We start from the raw sequence: 21098 nt of genomic DNA on the forward strand, positions 1-21098 counted from the left end.
TGAGCCCGCACCCCGAGGGGACAGAGGAGAGCTGGGGCCTCGGAGACCTGGGCGGAACCTACTAAGTTCAGGTCCAGCCCGGCCAGGTGCGGGTCAGGTGGCAGAGGATCCGGGCCAAACCCCAGAACCTTCCGCTTGCTGGGGACCTTCGTGCAGACATGAGCTACCAGGGGCGGCACCTCACCGACCTGCTGCAGGTAAAACTAGCCATTTAACTGGCCGCACGCATCCAGTTTCTTTTACCTTGCAACAGGTAACTGCTTTCACCGGGGATCTTGGTTTAGCACCATATAAATTCTCCGGAAACGGGGAGGGGAAATTTGACTTAATCTGACCCTCCTACTCACACTAGGCAAACACTTTTCACTATAACCTCCTTAATTTCATGTAACAATGTGGTTGACTCCTAACAAACCCAGTACTCTGGGGTCAAGGCAGTCCGGCAGCTACAACGTGGACACTACAATAGTTTGTAAAGTTCTGTTGAGTTATCAGCTATTTTATTCTTGTTGTCATCGTTATTTTATTATCGCTATTGACATTCCTTAGTGCTATTACTTTGTTTGAATACTGCATTGTGTATTTGTCTGACATTTTCCATTTTTGAGCTAATAAATATTTAATCACCATTTCATCTATTAAAATAGAGATCGAGACACCTAGGTGACAGAGAAGCCCTGGTTTCTGAACCTGAGCACAAAGGGAAATCTTGTCAGTCTGCTGCCGTGTTCAATGTCGTCAACTCCATTATAGGATCTGGGATCATAGGTAAGTGTGCCGTGTTTTGTTTGGTTTGGGTTTTGATGTTAAGTAAAAAGACCGATTTAAAACTGTTACTATCTGCTAGCATTCTTGATTATTTTTAAAGAAAAAAAAATCTTAAATGAGAAAATTGGTGATTTTCTTCCTTTTTCCCAGTGTAGCAAGGTGCCTGTCTCTGTGTGATGCAGATGGGGTTGGTTCACCCCACAACCCAGAGCATCCTCCTCAGTCCAGGTGGAACTGCACGGGGAGAGGGGGAGTTTTCGTTTTCATAGGTTGTCTGGTCAAAAGATAACTTCACTAATTTGTTTGTTTCCTGTGGGGGCAGTATCAGCCATTATCACATTATTATAAATAAAATCTCTCAGATTCTTACAAATATTACATGTACAAAAGTTTAATGTGAGAGCCTAACAGTCTTATGAAAAATTTGACCATGCAATATTTCCTTACCTGTCTATATGATGTTAAGTGTTAAAATGTGAGCTTATGAAATAGTACACATGTCATCATTAACACAAGTCAGTTCATTTACAATAGTGTTTACAATAATTAATTAAAAGAAAGGAATAGCCCATACTTTTCCGTTGAGTTAGAAGCAAGGGAAAAAATCTGAAAAATAAACACAAAAGTGCATTGCATTGCAACAATAAAAAGAGTATTTTTCCAGTGTTTTTTTTTTCCTTCTGGTTTTTTGAAAACATTCCATTTCACAAAAGGCAAGAAAAACCAAAATCCTACAAATTTCAGTGCCCACTAAGAAAGTAACTTTGTGCTCCAAAATCTCCACATTTTAATCTACTTCAAATGGTATGTTTATTTGGCTGAAGCTGATTTTCTTGTCCACAACTTGGTGTACTTCCTGGCTCTACATTTATCCTTATATAGGCAGTTAAATAAAGGAGCCATAAACTAGAGTCTCTGGGGTGAAGGAGAAGCAAGTAGGACCAAAGACCTGTTTGAAATTCTGTCCCCATGTGCCATGGAGGTATGGACAGTTCCAACTGTTTATTCCTGGTATGAATGCTTTTCCAACTTGATCAGGTTCATCAGTGTTAAAATGTACCACTTCCTGTGTTCAGAAGCTTTTTAAAAATATTTTATTTATTATTTTAATTTTATGTGTATGAGTTATCGCCTGAATGTAGGTAAGTACACCCATGTTGTACAATTTCAGAAGAGGATGGCAGACCCCCTGGAACTGGAGTTATAGATGGTTTTTGTTAGCCGTCATGTGGATGCTAGGAATTGAACTTGGGTCCTCTGCAAGAACAACCAGTGCTCTTAACTGCTGAGCCATCTCTTCCAGCCCCAGGAGCTTTATATAAAGGAATATTTTTTTCTGAAAAGAAATATTCTGGGTGTGGAAATATCTGAATTATTTTATTTTGAGCACTTTATTTTCCATAGTCTCAGATTGTTCATGCTCCCAAAATAATTGTAAAAAGGAAATTTACAGACCCCCATTGCTTTATAAAAACTACCTTTGCATTCCTAGGCTCCCTGCTTCCTATACAGTTTCCATGGTGGCAGCAGAATCAGTCTCTCCTGATCTCTCTCTCTCTCTCTCTCTCTCTCTCTCTCTCTCTCTCTCTCCCCCTCTCTCCTGATCTCTCCCTCTCTCCCTCTCTCTCTCCTGATTATTGTGGCCTCTGCTTTCCACACAGCACACAAAGAAGAGCTTGGGCTCCTCATTCTCCATCTAATCTAGCGTATGTGTCGCCCTCATCATGAAGTAAGCATCATTTGCGGCTTTTGAACTCTTTTTCCAACATCTCATGACCCTGCTTTCTTGGCATGTCCTTAACTTAATAGCATTTAATTGTGAAATGTTATATTTGATTTATTTGATTTTAGGTATGTCTTATGTGCTGCTTACAGCCTTTTCGTTACATATATAATTTGTTTTTACATCTATATGTTAATTGTAGGAGGTTTTTCTATTTCCGTATATCTTTTTAATGTGAGGTTTGGGCATTTTTATGTTTTTCCAGGATTGCCTTATTCGATGAAGCAAGCTGGGTTTCCCTTGGGAATATTGCTTTTATTCTGGGTCTCATATATTACAGGTAAATAACATATAACTGCATATTTCTGCGACTTAAAATGTGCAATGACTTCTTACACTTACACTCACACTACTTAGTTAAGGAGGACATCAAAGGATCCTAGGAATTTAAGCATCACGTCTGAGGAGATTTGGTTTTCCTCCTAATCCTTTAAACAGATTAGAGAAAGTAGAACATTACATTACCAAGCCTAAACCTTTTCATGTGCCTGTTTCACTTGAAGCAGAAAGTGGTGGGTGGGAAAGTCATTTCAGAGCTTGGTTAGGGCTGGTGGAGCACTCCTTCACAGTGTATCAGGAAGGCTGGTTAGGCAGGTGCATGTAACTGGGCAGCGGTTGTCAGCTGTGTTTGCACAGGTGAGAGCAGGGCCTTATTTCTTCAGTGGCAGGGCCCTACCCTACCCCTCCCTGATATCTGCCTGTCTACTCTGCCTGCCATGCCCTCCTGTGCAACAGTAAGCTGCTTCTAAATCACCTTCTCTTCTATCCCTCACTCACATAACAGTCATTCACACCCACATTTTTCCACCCAGAGTCTAAATGCAAGCTTTAGCACTCATGATCGTCTTCCCTTCCTGTGATCCTTGGCTCAGCCCTGTCATCCCATCAGCTCACCATGATCTTTCCTCTGCCTTAGGATCACTGCAACAGAGACAGCAATTAAGCAGACACGGGAGTTGTTGCTGTGGTGATGGGTATGAATGGTACCCTTGATCCCTTGTACCAGTTAGAGCAAATCCCTTTTACTGTCCCTTCTCTGGAGTTGTGGCCTGGGCCTCAAGAAAAACCCACTTCCTGTGAGTTTACATCCTTCCTCCCAGCCCTACTTGCTTGAAGTCCGAAGCCAGTTACTGACCGATAATCCAAAAGCCAACCAGTCTCTGCTTCCTTCCGGTTGAAGGGGTGGACAAATGTGATAGATTTAGGGCTTCAGAGATTCACCACCAGTCCTGGGGTGATGCTAGTCTCCATCCAAGACTACATCCTCACTAGCTGTTCTCACCCTTCTCATCCCCCTCCCTCTCCCACTGAAACCCTTTTTTGTCTCAACAAACTTGCCTCCTACTTTCATGAAACAGGGAGGGAAAGGGAGACCCACTGAGTTTAATTATGGCTGAGTATGGTGGAGGTTTACTAGTGGAGCATGGGCAACTTATCAGTTGGCTACACCATTGAAGAAAATGACACTCCCTCCCCTAGCTTCCATTACTGCCCATAGCTCAAGGAGGGCTAGGGTCTCATGAGTCTCTCCCCTGCGCATGAAGGAATATTATGGGTCTAGTGCCCGTAGCTACAGCTGTAAATGAGTCCATGAGCACAACTGTCATGTCATGTCCATAAGACACTGTTTCATAGCACTCCTCCCTTCCTCTGGCCCTGGCTCTTACATTCTTTGGTCCCCTCCTCCACGGTGTTCCCTGAGCTATGGAGGGGGTGATATAGGGCTGCAATAGGGAGGTTTTGTAGTGCTGAGCACTCAACGTTTACTTATTCTCAGCACTTTGGCCAGTTGTGCACTAACTTTTACCAGCTCTGCACTGTCACCCACTACAAAAGAAAGGTTCTCTGACACGACTGCAAAAAAGCATTCATCTGTGGGTACAAACATAAGTATTTAGAAAGGCCTTGTCATGTTTTAATTTCCTGTTTCCCAGTCAGTCATTGCTGACAAATATTTAATGTCCACCCAGGCATAATACCACAACTTAAGTGAATTGTAAGCACTTCTATTGTAAATCAGCAGGTAGAAATAAATTAAACAATGTGCCTCACCTGAAAGTCAGGGCTGGAGGAAGAACAGTTTATCAAAACCACAGCATATTGCATGTACGTTAATCATAGTGGAATTATGTGTTTTCCACTGCCAGCGTACCAGTGTCTGCAGACACTCTTCCCAAAGTTCCCCATTGCAAAATTACTGATAGGTAGAACTTACTAACCTGCCATTCACTTACATCCTCCAAACCCTTGAATAATTTTAATAAATAGAAGATTCCCCCACAAAAGTAAAGCAATGTGTTTCTGATGATTCTTTTGCTTTTAGGGCAAAATCTACAAGTAGAGTATATATTTTTTTTTTCTTTAAATTGACCCTACAATTAAACAATGGTTTATCTCTAGTTTTTAAAACAATTTTATTTATTTATTTTATTTTATGTATGTGAATGTTTTGCCTGCATGTATGTATGTGCATCCATGTCATGCAATGCCAAGAGAGACCAGTGGAATGTGCCCGATCTCCTGGAACTGGAGTTAAAGACTGTTGTTAGGCACCATGTGGGTTCTGAGAACTAAACCCAGGTCCTCTGAAAGAGCAGATAGTGCTCTCATCTGCTGAACTCTCTCCAGCCATCTGCCTCTTTTTTTTTTTTTTTTTTTTTTTTTTGAGACATGATCTCATATCCATCTGGTCTCAAATTTACTATTTGACACAAAATGGCCTTGAACTTCTGATCCTCTTGCCTCTATCTCTTGACAGCTGAGATTACAGACATGGCCTGTAATGTGTTGTCTAGTTTATGTGTTGCTGGGGATTATACCCAAGGTTTTATACATGCTAGGCAAGCGCTTTTCAACTGAGATACATCTCCAACCTCTAGCTCTAGTGTTTTTCTTTTGCTTTTTAAAAAATATATGTATTGATTTTTTTTTATTTTATGTGCATGAATGTATTGCCTGCATGTATGTAATTGCACCCATGTCGTGTGATGCCCACAGAGATCAGAAGAGGGCATTGGATTCCCCTGGAACTGGAGTTACAGACAGTTGTTAGCTGTCATGTGGATGTTGGGAAACAAACCTGGGTCCTCTGCAGGAGCAGCCAGTGCTCTTAACCACTGAGCCACCTCTTCAGCCTCCACATTTTTTTAAGACATGGCCTCCCTATGTAGCCCTTGCTGGCCTGGAACTGTCTACATTAGACCAAGCTGGCCTTGAACTCAAAGAGATCCTCCTAACCTCTGCCTCCTGAGTGTTAGGATTAAAGACAAGCTCCACCATGCTGAGCCTCTAATGAGACATACTCAGTTCAGAAAGTTGTTCTTTGTTAATCCTGTTCTCAGGCCATCAAATCCATTCATGATTCATCACTCTCCACATCTTTAATCTCATCTTGAGTCATTCTCATCCATCACCAGCCTGTCACAGGCTGTCACTCAGCCATCTGGACTATTCCATTCTCCACATAGAATTGCTTCTTGCTCATGGTTTTTCTGCCTGATATACCCTTTCTTCCCTAACTGATGAGACCCTGCCTAACTTCTGTGGCACTATTCAACTCTTGGATGAAGCACTTCCTAGTTTAAGAAGAGAAAGTAAAATTAATTACTCAAACATTCACGTTTATAGAATAAATTCAAATTTTATTATGTCACTATCACCTTAAACTAGAATCAGACAGGTAAGTATTCAGAAACTCGATATATTGGCATGAATTTATTCTGCAGTACAGAGGATCAGTCTACCAGGGATTGCTACTGTACTAATACAGCAATGAACTACATTATCCAAGCCCTATGAAGCTCATGATGTAGCCCGTCAGACAGATAAAATTAAACACGTAATCATAATGCATCATGGAAAATGCCATAATGAAAGTGTGCATGACATTAGTGGGTCTGGCTTTTAACCCAGTCTGCAAGAAATAGGATTTTATTATAATTTTACTTTTTTATTTTGGGACTTTTTTTTAGACAAAATCTCCCTGTGGCCCCAGCTGGCCTGGAACTCACTATGTAGACTAGGCTGGCCTCAATCTCACAGAGATCCATCTGCCTCCTTCTCCCGAGTGCTGGAATTAGCAGCATGCACTGCCACACCTGGCTATTTTGGGGCTTTTGAAACACAGTTTTCCTTTATAGCCCAAGGTGGTCACAAACTCAAGACAAACTCAAAGCCTCCCTGGTGCTGGGATTACAGGTGTATACCACCATGCCTAATGAAATACAAATATTATGGGAAGGGGAGATGCCTCTGTTTATGACTTAGTAAAAATGGATGGGTATTTTAAGCAGATGGAAATGTAGAAAAATAAGAAGCAAGTGTACAAGTGTTCCACCTGGCTAACCTGCGGGGCTGATGCTCAGAGATGTGTCAGGGAAACTGGAGTGGTGCAGAGGCAAGCATGAAGACACACAGTGAACCCTTACCATTTCCCCAGGACTGGCAAGGACCTGAGCACAATGCAGCCACCATATGAACCCCTTCCGATGACATGTCGAAGACGCTCATGTTACTTTCGAAGAAGAAATTAGGTTATAAGTAGATTGGAATGACTAGTGCTAGGTCTTCAGTTACCATGAGAGAAGCAAGGTGTTGGTTAAGTGCAAGGACTCTGAGCCAGCCTACCTGGGCCTGAGTCCTGACTTCCATTACAAGCAACATGGAGACCTTCCATTTACTTAGCTTTCTGTACCTCTCTTTTCTCATCCATTAAATGGAGATAATACTAGCACTTAGCATTATTGGAAAGATTAAATGAATAATTATTGTAAAGCTTTGGGAAAAGGCCTGGCACACAGACTATGCTGTGAAAGCATTTGCTAGAGTTGGGCAGTAGCTATCATCACCATATTTCAACGGCCATATGGAAGCCTGTTGAGAAATAAGAACAGCACAACTTCTTGTTCATTTAGCTTCTGCAGCACAGCCGGCATTGTGGGAAATATGTAAACACCAAAGTCTTTGCACTACTCATCAAGGGTGGCCTTGTGCTTTGTCTTACAAACAATACTCAGGAAGGGTCACACAAATAATGATTTCATGCACTCATAAAAGTCACTTATTTTTTATCCAAATGTGGGCGTGCCTTTCTGGAGAATTTTAAGCATGAAACAGGATTATATATCTGGTTCAGGGAGAATGTCAGAGTGTCTTGGTAGGGAGGGGATGTCTAAAGTATCTTGTTAGAGGCTAGCTGGGTAGATGAAGGAACTGTAGGGAAGTTACTGCAGCAATCAGGCAAGAGATTATGAAGGTTGAAGTTGTACAGCAAGCAGGTTAGAGATGAGAAATTCAGAGATGGAAGTCTGGAGCTTTGATTGGGGCTGAGCTGAAGACACAAATGTAGGTGCTACACGTGTGTGAAAACTGAGACTAGGGACATGATGAGATCAGTAAGATGTACCAAAGAATAAACTAGAAGGCCAAGAGACCCTGTGGGTGAGCATAGTAAAGAAATTGGCAAAAGCCAGAATAAGTACCCCAAACCTTGTAAAGCAATCAGGAAAAGGTGATGCCACAAAGATCTAGGAAAGATGGTTGAGTCAAAGTGGAAACTACTCTCCCCGCAAAAAAAAAGAAAGGAAGAAAAATAAATAAATAATAAATAAATAAATAAATAAATAAATAAATAGTGAGCAAACAGCAAATGACATTAAGGTTTAGAAGGCAGTGATTGCATTGATTCATCATGTGGAAATCATTGATGAACTTGTGGAGAGAAGCTTTGCCGATGTGGAAGGGAGTTGCAATGGAAACCATGTTGACAGGGTAGTAATGCCTCCTTTGTATTTTAATGCACTCCCAAATCGCTTAAACAGTATGAAGAAAACAGGGATGGGAGCATGAAAGAGAAAAAAGAGCAAGTACCAAACCTTGGATGTTCATTTGCACCCAATCCAACCGCAGTGCCTTTCAGTGAAATGATACCGAGTAAAACGATATAAAAAAGAAATTAAGTTTTAATTATACAATTTCTGTATACCTGTATCTTCAACCTTAATTCTAAAATTGTAAATAAATAAAATTCTTACAATGAATTTTCAATCTATAAAGTGCTGTCTTAGCCGTAATAACTTTAAAATTAAGTTGCTAATTTTATTTTGTTTTAAAACAAATGCTCTGAAACTGATAAATCTCTTATTTTCTAAAATGTCCACATCATTTTTTAAATTCTCGGTCTTCACAGATTAAATACCTGTGAAATATCTAATTACCTACAATTGACTTTCTTCTCTGTCCCCCTCCATCCAATCCACTGTCTGGATATGTTTAAGGATATCTGCATTGCCACCAAAAAATATGTGACTGGAAGCATTATAGTTTCAAGAAAAGTGATGTTTTATGAAAAATTGTTAACCTTGTCATGCTAATACTGAATCATTAAATAAACTCTTCTTGCCCCATGTGCTGGCACATGCCTTTACCAGAAAAACAACGAAAAAAGTTAAATTCTTCTTTCAGAATTCCCTTTTTGTCAGGCTGACAATGTAGCTCTGTTGGTGCAGTGCTTATGTAGCATGTATTAAGCCTTGGATTCAGTCCCCAGCACCAGATGAAACAGGGCATGGTAGTCTCAGCACTCAGGAGATGGAGGCAAGAGGACCAGGAGCTCAGGGTCATCCTTGACTATATAGCAAGTTTGAGACCTTGTCTTTAAAAGAAATTCTCTTTTTCTCAATGCTAATTCAGTTAGAATATTCAAACTCTTTGTATCAAATGTTTTCAGACATTTATTTGGTTTTTGTTTTTTTTTTTCTACAGACTTTTCCCTTGTTTTACTGATAAAAGGAGGGGCCCTTTCTGGAACAGACACCTACCAGTCTTTGGTTAACAAGACCTTCGGTTTTCCAGGGTACCTCCTAATCTCTGTCCTACAATTTCTGTATCCTTTCATAGGTAAGATGATGGCAAAGACAGGTACTACAGTTATTGGTTCTAACCCACAGTCATTTCTAACCAACATTAGCTTTATTAATCATTTGAGAATCATCAAAGAAAATTACCAGTTGGAATATTTTCCAGATAAAGGTTTATATCTTTAACCATTTTCTTTCTTTCTTTTTTTTCAAAGAAACTAGAAAAGGGGGTATTTATTTTTATTTTTTTAACTTTTTCAAAACCTTTATTGAGAATTTCATACAGGCATATAAGGTGTTTTGATCAAATCCATGAATCCATGCCCACTCCTTCCCCTCCAACTCCTCCCATATCTCCTCTCAAAAAATTAACTAAAGAAGCATTTGTAAAAGGTTTAATGTGGTTAAGATACTTTGCCAAAATTCTGGCAAAACAACAATAAAAAAAAGACAAATTATTGGAGTATCTTAGTTTGATTCTCTATTGCTGTGATTAAAAACACTGACCAAAATCAACTTGAAGAGGAAAGGGTTTATTTGGATTACAGCAAAGTCCATCATCAAGCAAAGCTAAGGCAAGTACTCATAGCAAAACCTTGGAGTACAGACTATGGAGGGTACACTGCTTGCTGGCTTGTTCCTATGTTATTGAGAATTTCATACATGCATATAAGGTGTTTTGATCAAACCCATGCCCACTCCCTCCCCTCCAACATTCCCTCCTCTGAAGAGGTACCCCTAAAATTGTTTATGGATTAAATACATGCTTACAAATACTTTGACATTCCTGGCCTTTGGAACACAGCATGTTGCCAACAGGCCCAAGGACATTTTGACTTTTAGCCAAGAAACTGGCCACATTTCTTTGGAGTCTTTTTACACTAACTGCCTAGCCAGTTCCTACCTCCTGTTCTTATCACACCATCCTCTGAAGGGGTTACCCAAATTGTCAATAGGGAATAGGGACGCCCACCACTCTGGCTTCTTCTATGCTGAACAGGGATGTAGGGTGAGGCAATTGGAGTAGCCCTTCACTGCGTCTACCTAAAAGACTGCCAAATTATATAACTCTTGTCTCTATGGGCAAAAGAATGTCCTTGACTCATGAATAGAAGATGTGAAGGAGAAGTTTTTGATCTATTCTGTAAGCATGATTTTTAATGAAATAAAATGATGATTCTGGTTAATTTTAAGTTTTCCTAATCTGGCAGTAAATAACAACAACAATAATAATAATAATAATAATAATAATAATAATAATAACAATTTGAATTGAAAGTGAATGAGAGAAGTAGCAAATTTCTCTCAAAGCTTAATACAGCTCTGCTGTTGTTGTTTTGTTTTATTTTGTTTCTAAAAACCTAAGAATTCAGGCAGGCATGGTGGCACACACCTTTGATCCCAGTGCTTAGGAGGCAGAAACAGGCAGATCTCTGTAAGTTCAAGGCCAGCCTGGACTACATAGCGAATTCCAGGCCAGCTGGAGCTATAGGAAGACCCTGTCTCAAAGAGGAAAAAAAAATAAAACCTAAGAATTCAGGAAAACCAAGTACTGAGGCCAACATGCTATTTAAAATTTGTACCATAATGGTAAAAATGTTGCCCAGCATTTATTAAATAGATAAAATGTTTGCAAACCCAACAACCAAATTGACTTCATTTTTTATTTTAGGATTACAGAATCTACTGTCCAAATGACTAGATACACACTTTTCCACAGAAAGATAAAAATATATTTCTTCCAAAACTGTTACATTTACGATTGAGGGCATTTCCCAGTGTCTTCAAATTTATTATTGTTATTTATTATTCAATATAAGCAGTACATGTGTTCCTGAAAGTGTTTGGAAGCTGGGTTTGAACACCAAAATAAATCACGTTTTACACAACTGTCAAAATGCAATATTTGAAAGTATTCTGGGATAAGCCAATTTATGAAGTGAAAGTCTCCTTGAAATTTAATATGATACCCTATCATAAAATCTGTCTTGTTGTTATCGTTAATGTTGTACATATATGCAACTATAACACACTCCAAAAAATAAGATAATGCCAATATTTGGAAAGTAATGATTGTTTATGATCAAAATACTTGAGACAAAATATGTGCTGACATATTACTGACCATTATTGTAATTGTATTTTTAGCAATGATAAGTTACAACATAATAGCTGGAGATACTTTGAGCAAAGTTTTTCAAAGAATCCCAGGAGGTAGGTTAAAGATAAGACATATGGCAAGTTTAAATAAATTTATGTTGCATAGTTATAGTTAATGTAATTCATAAAAAAAAATTATAAGTAAAATATTTGACTATAGAAGAGTTGGCTTACTTCACAAGCTTGTAATTCCCATGATCCATGTGAGCCTGGAGTGTTGATTTCTTTTATATGTACTTATATGTTAATTGATTTTAAAAGCTGCTATTTTTCGTATGCTTACATTACTTTCTATTTTAAATTCCTTATGCTTCATATGACTAGTTCACTGTAATAACATGTTCTCATGTCCTTTGTATACTGCATCATTTCCCAAGCAAACTATTTTCCCATTATTTACCTTAAACTGTAATTTAACACAATAATAGGCATCTTCTCTTAATTTAGAGTCTATGAGTTCAGATAAATGCATATTGTCATATAACCATAGCCACCACAAAGACAGAGAACAACACCATCACTCCCCACAGCCTTTATAGGGGTCCCAGCTCCCCTTTGTAGCTAAACCCTCCTTACCTCCAGCCCCTGCAATGACGCCTCTGATTTTTCTTCTAGTTTTGATTTTTTCAGAATGCCATGTAATCACCCCTGAAGAACATATAGCTTTTTGAGCCTGGTTTCTTGCACTCAGCAGGATGTGGCTGAGATTTGTCATTATATGTGGGTCCCTCAGGAGCTTACTCATCTGCATTACTATCACTGAAGATAATTCCATATTATGTACATACAAAAGTAATGTATCACTTGACTGAGGAGCATATGTGTGGTTCCCACTGTGGGGAAATTATGAAACAGCTGTTGTGAATGTTGTCAGGCCGGCACTTCAGCATGTGCCCCAACCCCCTTCCTGTTCAGCACATCACGGTGTCATGGTTACTAGAGTAATTCAGAAACCATGGGCATGTTTGCTTTGAACTGTAGGAGCAGAGAACTAATTAAAGTCATCAAAGTATTAGGTTCATCCTTAGATGGTTTTGTATTTATATTTTGGTGACATATCTATTTTAACATGATTGTTTCAAAATCACTTTCTTTTATGTAGGATTTGTGTTATTTAATTCATTGTTCATCATTAAATGTTTGAGTGTTTACTGTGTCAACAAGGTGTCATCTGTTCCTGTAAATACTAAATGACATTTACTACATTTTAGTTGATCCTGGAAGCTGGTATATTGGTCGACACTTCATTATTGTGCTTTCTACAGTGACATTTACTCTGCCTTTGTCGTTACACCGAGATATAGCAAAGCTTGGAAAGGTAACTTTTACAGTTTAAGTAGGTATTAATTTTGTGCATCTACAGTGTATTTGGCAATGTGATCTTAACTATATTTGCCTTTAATTTCCTTTAGTTTACTGACAGTTATGCTTGAGTAATTGTGAGCAAACTGCAACTAGCTTATTTGGGAAACTGATCGTTAAATGTGCATAAAAGAAGTTCTTCCTCTTTCTTTCCTTAGAAAGATAACCTGATATCAGACAATGGATTTTAAACCTAGAAAATGCAAAGAATTATACTTAAAGCAAGTCTAATTTATTAGAAAAGTGTTCCATCATTTTTGTAGGTAGTTTAAACAAAAATTAAACACAAAGAAATGATGAGTGTGAAGAGATACATATGTGTAATCTCATTTAAGCATTATGCAATATTAAACATTGTGTCATACTGTACAAATTTTATGTTTTGTGTATCAGTTAAAAATTATTAAAAAAAAAAGCAGGGTGTGGTATCACATGCTTTTAATCCCAGCACTTGGGCGGCAGAGACAGACAGATCTCTGTGAGGATGAAGCCAGGCTGATCTACATAGTGAGGTCCAGACCATCTATCTAGGACTTCACGGAGACTGTGTATCCAAAAGAGAGAGAGAGAGAGAGAGAGAAAATAAAAGTAATGTAAGGGTGAATCACTTCAATAATGTGACATATCTTTATTTGTAAATTACAATGCCCATTATGCATATTTTCCTGTCAGTGAATTTAAGTGCCATTTGTTGATGGGTTGATCCTTGAGAATTCGGTCAATATTTGATTTTGTTTTTTATCTTCTTGAGATAGGTCTTCCAATAAACAAAGCTGTTCTGGATCTCTCTATGGAGACCAGGCTGGCCTCAGTCTCACAGAGATCTGCCTGCCTCTGTTTCTTGAGTGCTGGGATTAAAGGCCTGCACGACCATGCTTGCTAATATTTCATTCTTATTTCTAAAAGAGAGATACTAAACTCTAATGAAATTAAATAATTTTTTACTCACCACATAAATTCATTTGCACAGACTACCCATCATCTGGTTATATTTTATTCTCTTACTACCAAGGAATGTTTATATTTTACCCAAAATAAAATTGGTACTACATCTACATGATGCCATAGATTCTGATGATTTTTTTAAAGGGTAAATCATGTGATACTTTTACATTCTGCTTTGAAAAATTGCAACAGCTGATCAAATGTTACCACTCACTATGATGTTTGAGGCAGAATATTCAGTTATGAACAGAATTGAAATAGGAGCAGAGCCAATATTCAGGACTGTTCCTGTCACCACATGTTCATCCCTAGCAGGTCATCCAGAATTAAGTGGGAGTGTATCAACAGGGCATTTTTTAATGCTAGTTATCTGAATGATTGGACTAGTTTTCAGTTCACAAGTTCAATGTAGATATAAATGCTATCTCTGAGAGCAGAAAGCAAAGCATTCATGGAAAGAAGTACTGTTATTTAATGTAATACTAATTCCTGAATATTTACCCCTAAATGTCCCTTGAAGGTATCATATTGAAATATTGAAATCTCTCAATGAACAAAGCACAGTGCAAACCCTGTCTGGAGTCAGCTGCTTGAATTAAATTCCACTCTCTGTCACCTTCTATCTGTGATGTTCAATTTGATTTTTTTTTGTCTCTATTCCTTACAAGACAAGTGGACTCGCCCCAGAAATATCCAATTAAACACTAACAACATAGAAACCAAGGTTAATGATAATCACATGAAATAAAAGCAATTTGATTTTTTACTTGTCAGAGAAACCATCTAGAGCATGCTCATCAATTTTAAATGAAAATTCAAAACAGAAAATTAACAGGGTGAGTGTACGGAGGGCACGCTCACACAGGGCAGTCTGTATTTTAACTCAGTGAAATAGTGACAGTACTGAAAGGAAGACAAAGAACAGATCCAGAAACACAGACCACAAGGCAGACCACACAGATACAATAGAGTAACAGAACTAGAGAGCAGGGGAGGAAAAGCAGAGACATTAAAAAAATGAATTGGGGTGGGGTATGCGTGTTATGTTGGAAGGAAAGGTGGAAGATAAGAACAGAAGAGGCAGTAAGAGATGGAAAACCCACTCACTCCAATACTGAAATAAGGTCTGGAGAAGAAAGAAAGATGTATTTCACTTTTACTTTCATAAACTCATAAATTAAAAGTACCCGATTTGTATTCTATTCAGGAAATCACTGCAAGAGAATAAAGCTGTGTTGGATGATCACGGTGGATATTTGCTTCTCTGTTTGAGGCCAGGGGACCAAAACTGTGATCTGATAAATAATTATGTGCCTAATGTTACAGACGCCAATCTTTAACATTATAAATACTTACCTGCCAGGAGAGATACCATGATCATGAAGATGGTTTTTACAGGGTGAGGGTCAGGCTCATCCATTGCACTCCAGATTTCCCCAAAGGTGGGACACTCAGCTGTGGTAGTGGGGGACTGCGTCCATGCTCTCTCCTTAAGCTAATTCTTTTTTAAAGAAACAGGTTATAAAGCTATAAAGAACTGAACAAAAAACAACCTGTGAATAAGTTCGCCCAAGCAAAAAAAGAAAAAGATGTGATATTGAATAATATAGTCTGTAACTTATACTAATGATGTCTTTACATTTTTTTTGCAGATATCTTTTATTTCTACAATTTTAACAGCTCTAATTCTTGGAATTGTAATGACAAGAGTAGTTTCCTTGGGACCAAATATGTAAGTTGTGATGTCTTTGATTTGGTGTAGATATTTAGATGACAAAAATGCAGAAATATATTCAGTAAAATACAGAAATAAAGAAATATAAGACAAAAATAAAGAAATATAAGACAGACATGGTGTCTCATGTCTGTAATCCCAGGACTCACAGGAGGAATCAACAGAACCAGTAGTTCAAGGTTATTTTCAGTCGTATAACAAGTTCAAGGTCAGCCTGAGACACGGGAGACTGTCTCAAAAATACGAAAAAAAAAGGAAAGAAAGAAATAATAAATTCCATATACAGTAATAAAAAAATCATCAGTTTAGTATTTGAAAAAATAAGAGAAAGTTTTATAAGTGAGTAAATATGCACTTTTCAGTTGAATCCTGCAAAGCTGAAGAGACTAAAGCAAGCTTAACATTTTAATACCCATAAGAATTAGAATAAGGATAAGATTTTGAACAGTAGCCAACAGGAATGAAATACAGTTGGAGTGATTTTTAACAAAATTTCACTAGTCTAAGCTGATTGAGATGGATAAAAACAGTAACTAGTAAGATGCGGGGCACATGCCTGCAATCCTGTGCTCAGAAGGCTGAGGCAGGAGATGGCAAGTCTGAGGGCAGCCTGAGCTAAATATGGTGCTGTTTCAAAAAAAGAAAAAAAAATAGTGTTTGCTTTTCTCCATTACACTTAAAAACTTCCCTTTATTCTCTTCTAAATTGGTATTATTGAAATGCTCAATCCACTATTAACTATGCTAACAGCTGTCAGTAGGATTGTTGTCTGTATTTAATGTTTTAATTTGGTCAAGTAAAATGTTGTCAACTTGGTATTTGTTATCAAATTCTAGAAATGTTGTGCATCCTTGAAATTCAAAGTACACATACTGCTAACTTAAAGTCTCCTTTTATGCCTTCAGTGTAACTAGGTGCACTAGATAAAGCTAGGAAACTAACATTCATAATCTCAGGAACACACTGTACTGAAAACAGTTCAAATTGGCTTAAAACAGAGTTGAATTACCACAGCACATAATAAATATTCATGGAATAAATCAATGATACATGGGACATTGATCACTATGGCACCTTAAATGTTTTCTCTGTAACACAAAGAAAAGTTAATTTGTTATGTCTTCAAGAACAAGGAGTTAGGCTGGGAGTGTTAGCCCATGCCTTTACCAGTACTCGGGAGGCAGAGGCAGGTGAAACTATGTGAATTCAAGGCCAGCCTCGTCTACATAGTGAGTTTCAGGCCAGCTAGGACTACAGGGAGACCTTGTCTCAAAAAAGATAAAAAAAGAAAAACCCAACAAACAAACAAACAAAAAACCTCAAGGAGTCTGTGAGTGCTCTCTAAGAAAAGAAAAAAAGTGAACAGCTCTGATTTTGATAATGCCATCCACAAGATAATGTATTTTCCTATTTATTAATTGCTGTTCTGCAAAATTACTTCCTTAATTGTATGCACTCATGGAAAGCTTCTTAGCTTACCAGAAAAAAAATACAAAAAAAAAAAAAAAAAAAAAAAAAAAAAAAAAAAAAAAAAGTGCCTCAAGTGTCTACAAGTTTGAGCTCAGGGTGCTAACATGCTTTTATTCTAATAAAGTCCCCCTGCTTCTAGCTCAGTGACCCCACACTCAGAGATCTCTACCCTGACTTCATCTGACCCTGGTTACCTCCCAAAGGCCTTTTCCCCAAATGCCAGCACACTGAGCTATAAGGACTGTACCATAGTTATTGGGACAGACACCTAGCGGAATGTGACTTGTGATATAGTGCTTCAGTAGCATGCATGAGGCCCTAGACCAAAAGAGAAAAGAGAAAGTAGAGAGTTGTTACTAATTCAGTCCATATATTCCCTTAGCAGTGTTGAAATGTACTTGATTCTGTTCGGGATCGGCATGTCATTTAGTCTTCCTCTCAGCAAGCACTTATTGAGTGCCTGATGTTTATGGTTGTTATCCTATAACCTGAGGGAAAAAGAGCAAAGCATTACAGAAATCAGCACCTGCTGCAAGTTGTTCACAAGTTGTATATTTTAAAAAGAAAAAGAAAAAAAAAACTCAGATAGTCCCACCCCCTCACCAACAGGGCCTCACAAGCCCCTGAGAAAATGGAACTGAATTGATAAGCACCATGGTCTTTGAAGTCAAGAGAAGCAGACTTTTCTCCACTGTTTGGCCAACACAGGAGGCTTCCCTTTTGATCTCTAAAGGGGACAGGTTTTAACAGTCCCACTCTCCTACTTTCCCCCCTCTCCCCTCACCCAACTTTAATAAAAATACATCTTCCCACCTTCTGCAGGAAGCAGAAGCCTCTCCCCTTAAAAAGACCCAGCTCACGACCCGGGGCAGACATTTTCCCTGACCGGAAGGGAATCTGTCCCATGTGTTCCTTGGTAATAAGCTCTATTCAGATGGAGTTTTATCTGTGTCCTGGTGCTTTCTCCTGATCAACTGGATTCATCCATAGGCTACTTTATCTATCAAGTACAATATGACACATGCAGAGTGAAAATGAAACAGGGACAGGGGCTCTTATTCTGTGGCATTATGTTGGTTCTGTATTCTGTCCTGGTCTTCAAAAGCTAACTTAGAGACACAAAAAGATAATCGATACATTAAATAATGGAATAGAGAATAATTCAGGCTAAAACTGTAATTATGTGAGACTCAACTATCGTAATTGAAAATTTTACCATGGAAACAGACCCTACGTAGCCAATCACTGTGTGAAAATAAAAAGCCTAATAGATTGGGTATTTACAATACTATGAGGCAGTATCAAAGGGCGAAAATGTAGAGAGAAAGTTAGGAAAATTGAGACGTCAGTAAATTTGCATGCAATTGTCCTCCAGGAGACAGGGTAAACAATGGCCCCACCTCCGACTTCACATTGGAATTACCAGAGTAGCTTTGCTGGTGCCAGGGCCCCACTTACAGGGGGTCTGACCACATCTGCCTAGGAGCCACATGATTGTATTCCTTATGGAACAGTTGATGAGTCATGAACAAGGAACCAGACAGATCCTAAGAGGTTAACCGTGAGTGTACATTAACAGCACATCAGTCCCAAAATGAAACCAAAGAGATTTTATTTTTAGTTACTGCCCTATGAGGTTTCATAATTCATTCATCACTTTTTCTTTTAGGTATTTTCATATTAAAGTATTATGTGAGGTATTATCATGAACACAAAGAGAAATAAAACATCTGTGCTCTCAAGGGACTCCTAGCGTAGTGGAAAAGATAGCACTGTGCAGACTAGGAAAGATGAGTCTTACTGTTCCACACAACAGAAAACAGAAGGAACACTCACGTCCTCTTAGGGTCAAATGAGTTGATTTTTGTAACCAGAGTTATTTGTTATGGTTCTAGAGAAAATGTGGCCCATAATTTCCTCCAGTCATTTTCTGAGACTGAATTTTTATAACACAGATTATTTATTTAACTTTCAATATTCAGATGTTAAAGAAGAATGTTTTTTAATGCCATGCTATCTTGTATTTCTGTTTGAATACTACTGCAAACAATTTCTGTTTGCTCCATTTACAATCAGGCTAATGAAATCTTGTGTTCAGAGTTTGGCATAGTAGCTAGTCAAGCCAGCTTCCTTCTGAAAATATGACAAGCATGAATGCTTATAATCCATAAAACATGAAAAATTCAATACACCGTATGTGGTTTTCTTCATTTTCAGTTCAGATGAATGATCAGAAAAGCTGATTTTTTTCCCTAGGTCTTTGAAAAAGATCTTTAAACCCACTATCAGAAAAGAGGAATGGCTACTGGTATTGACCTTGTTACCATGGAAACCTCTTTTTAGTGGTTATGTTTTTAAAATAAAACACAATTCAATTTCCTTTTCCATAACTCACAAGGCCATAAATTCTGCTTTCTGATATGGTTTAAAATAGCCAAAGCCCAATGACTTTCAGTTCTTCTTGGAAATTGCGTTCAGTTTTATTGTGTTTTCTAGCCTCTTGCTTTCTAAAAACTAAAGTAGCAAGGCAATTTAACTGCTTTCCAAAAAGTGTCTAAGTATGAAAACAAAATAACATAATTCTTTTTTCCAGTTTTTAAACTTGAATAAGAGACATTATTGTAAAAACCTTTATTTAGAATCTCATTAATATTCATATTTTTCTAATCAGTATGGAAATGATAACATGCAATCAAATCAATGCAACTATTTTCACTTCATATAACATCTCTGTTATAACTTTTTTGTAAGGTAGAGAACAGTTGATTCTGGTCACAGCAGAAACAGGAGTGAGAGAAGGAGATGGGGAGCCACAAGTCCCTGCAGGACATGCCCCAGTGCCCTCAGATGCCCCAGGCCCCTCTTCTTTATTTTTTTTTTCAAATAATTTATTGAGAATTTCATGCAGGCATATAAGTGTATAAGATGTTTTGATCAAATCCATGCCCACTTCCTCACCTCCAACTCCTCCCATATCTCCCCATCACATTTTTCTGATAACTTCATGTGCTCTTTCTTCTTTTTTTTCCTTTAATGGGGCTTTTTGTTACTCTAACATCCCCCCCCCCCGGAAGAGGTAACCTTAAAATCTTTTAAGGATAAGATAAAAGCTCCAAAATACTTTTGACATTTTTGGCCTTTGGAACACAGTATGTTGCTAAGAGGCCCAAGGACATTTTGACTTTTAGCCAAGAAACTGGCTACTTTTCTTTGGGGTCTTTTTACCCTAACTGCCTAGCCAATTCCTACCTCCTATTCTTTTTTTATTTTTATTTTATGTGTATGAGTGTAATGCCTGCATGTATGTGAGTGCACACGTATCCTGCAATGAAATGCCACAGAGATCAGAAGAGGGCTCCGGATTCCCCTGGAACTGGAATTAAGGACGGTTTGTAGCCTCCATGTGGGTGCTGGGAATCAAACCTAGGTCCTCTGCAGGAGCAGTCAGTGCTCTTAACTGCTGAGCCATCTCTCCAGCCCCATCCTACCTCCTATTCTTATCACATTATCCTCTGAAGAGGTTACCGAGCTTGCGGATACGAATTGGGATGCAGATTGCTCTGGCTTCTTCCATGCTGAACAAGGAAACAGGGTAAGGAAATTGGAGTGCCCCTTCAGTGAGTCTATCTAAAAGACTCCCAAATTGCATAACTCGTATCTCTAAGGGGAAAAGGAAGTCTTTGACTGGTGAATAAGCAAGTTGAAGGAGAAGTAAAGGCAAGAGTAATTAGCAGTACAAGTTCTAGACAGGGAACTAGAAAACAGAACAGGGCAAATTCCAAATATTCATGAGAGTCCATTGGAATTTCTTGACGAGAGCTTCCAAAAGCATCCCTCTATTGGGTTCCTCCTCATTTTTCTTTCCTCTGCCAAGGCTGGACTCAAGAGTGGTGGATTCAGGATTTGCTTTCAGGCATTTTGATAGCTGTTGGAGTAGTTAGTATCAGTTCCCTCTCAAAGGCATCTAGATAGGGGGAGAAAACAAATTTATCCATCATTTTAGAACAATAGCTGGTTT

General features: G+C 38.4%; 1 protein-coding gene and 1 pseudogene across 2 annotated transcripts in view; both read left to right on the forward strand.

Moving 5' to 3' along the window:
- The first annotated feature begins 653 nt into the window (after positions 1 to 653).
- Slc38a11 (solute carrier family 38 member 11) overlaps positions 654 to 21098 on the forward strand; it is a 62431-nt gene continuing 41986 nt past the window's right edge. Inside the window, exons 1-6 of one of the 2 annotated variants that reach the window (XM_008830908.3) lie at positions 654 to 768; positions 2757 to 2831; positions 9314 to 9448; positions 11557 to 11622; positions 12780 to 12886; positions 15528 to 15607. In XM_008830908.3, coding sequence (XP_008829130.1) covers positions 2771 to 2831; positions 9314 to 9448; positions 11557 to 11622; positions 12780 to 12886; positions 15528 to 15607 — 449 coding nt within the window. In that variant the 5' untranslated portion in view covers positions 654 to 768; positions 2757 to 2770. Of the gene's footprint in view, positions 769 to 2756; positions 2832 to 9313; positions 9449 to 11556; positions 11623 to 12779; positions 12887 to 15527; positions 15608 to 21098 lie in introns of those variants that run through there. The other variant, XM_017797578.2, reaches the window with a different exon arrangement.
- LOC115069993 lies at positions 15224 to 15367 on the forward strand (annotated as a pseudogene).

The sequence above is a fragment of the Nannospalax galili genome, unplaced genomic scaffold (genome assembly GCF_000622305.1).
Source record: "Nannospalax galili isolate Female #2095 unplaced genomic scaffold, S.galili_v1.0 scaffold514, whole genome shotgun sequence".
In the NCBI taxonomy this organism is placed as follows: Eukaryota; Metazoa; Chordata; class Mammalia; order Rodentia; family Spalacidae; genus Nannospalax; species Nannospalax galili.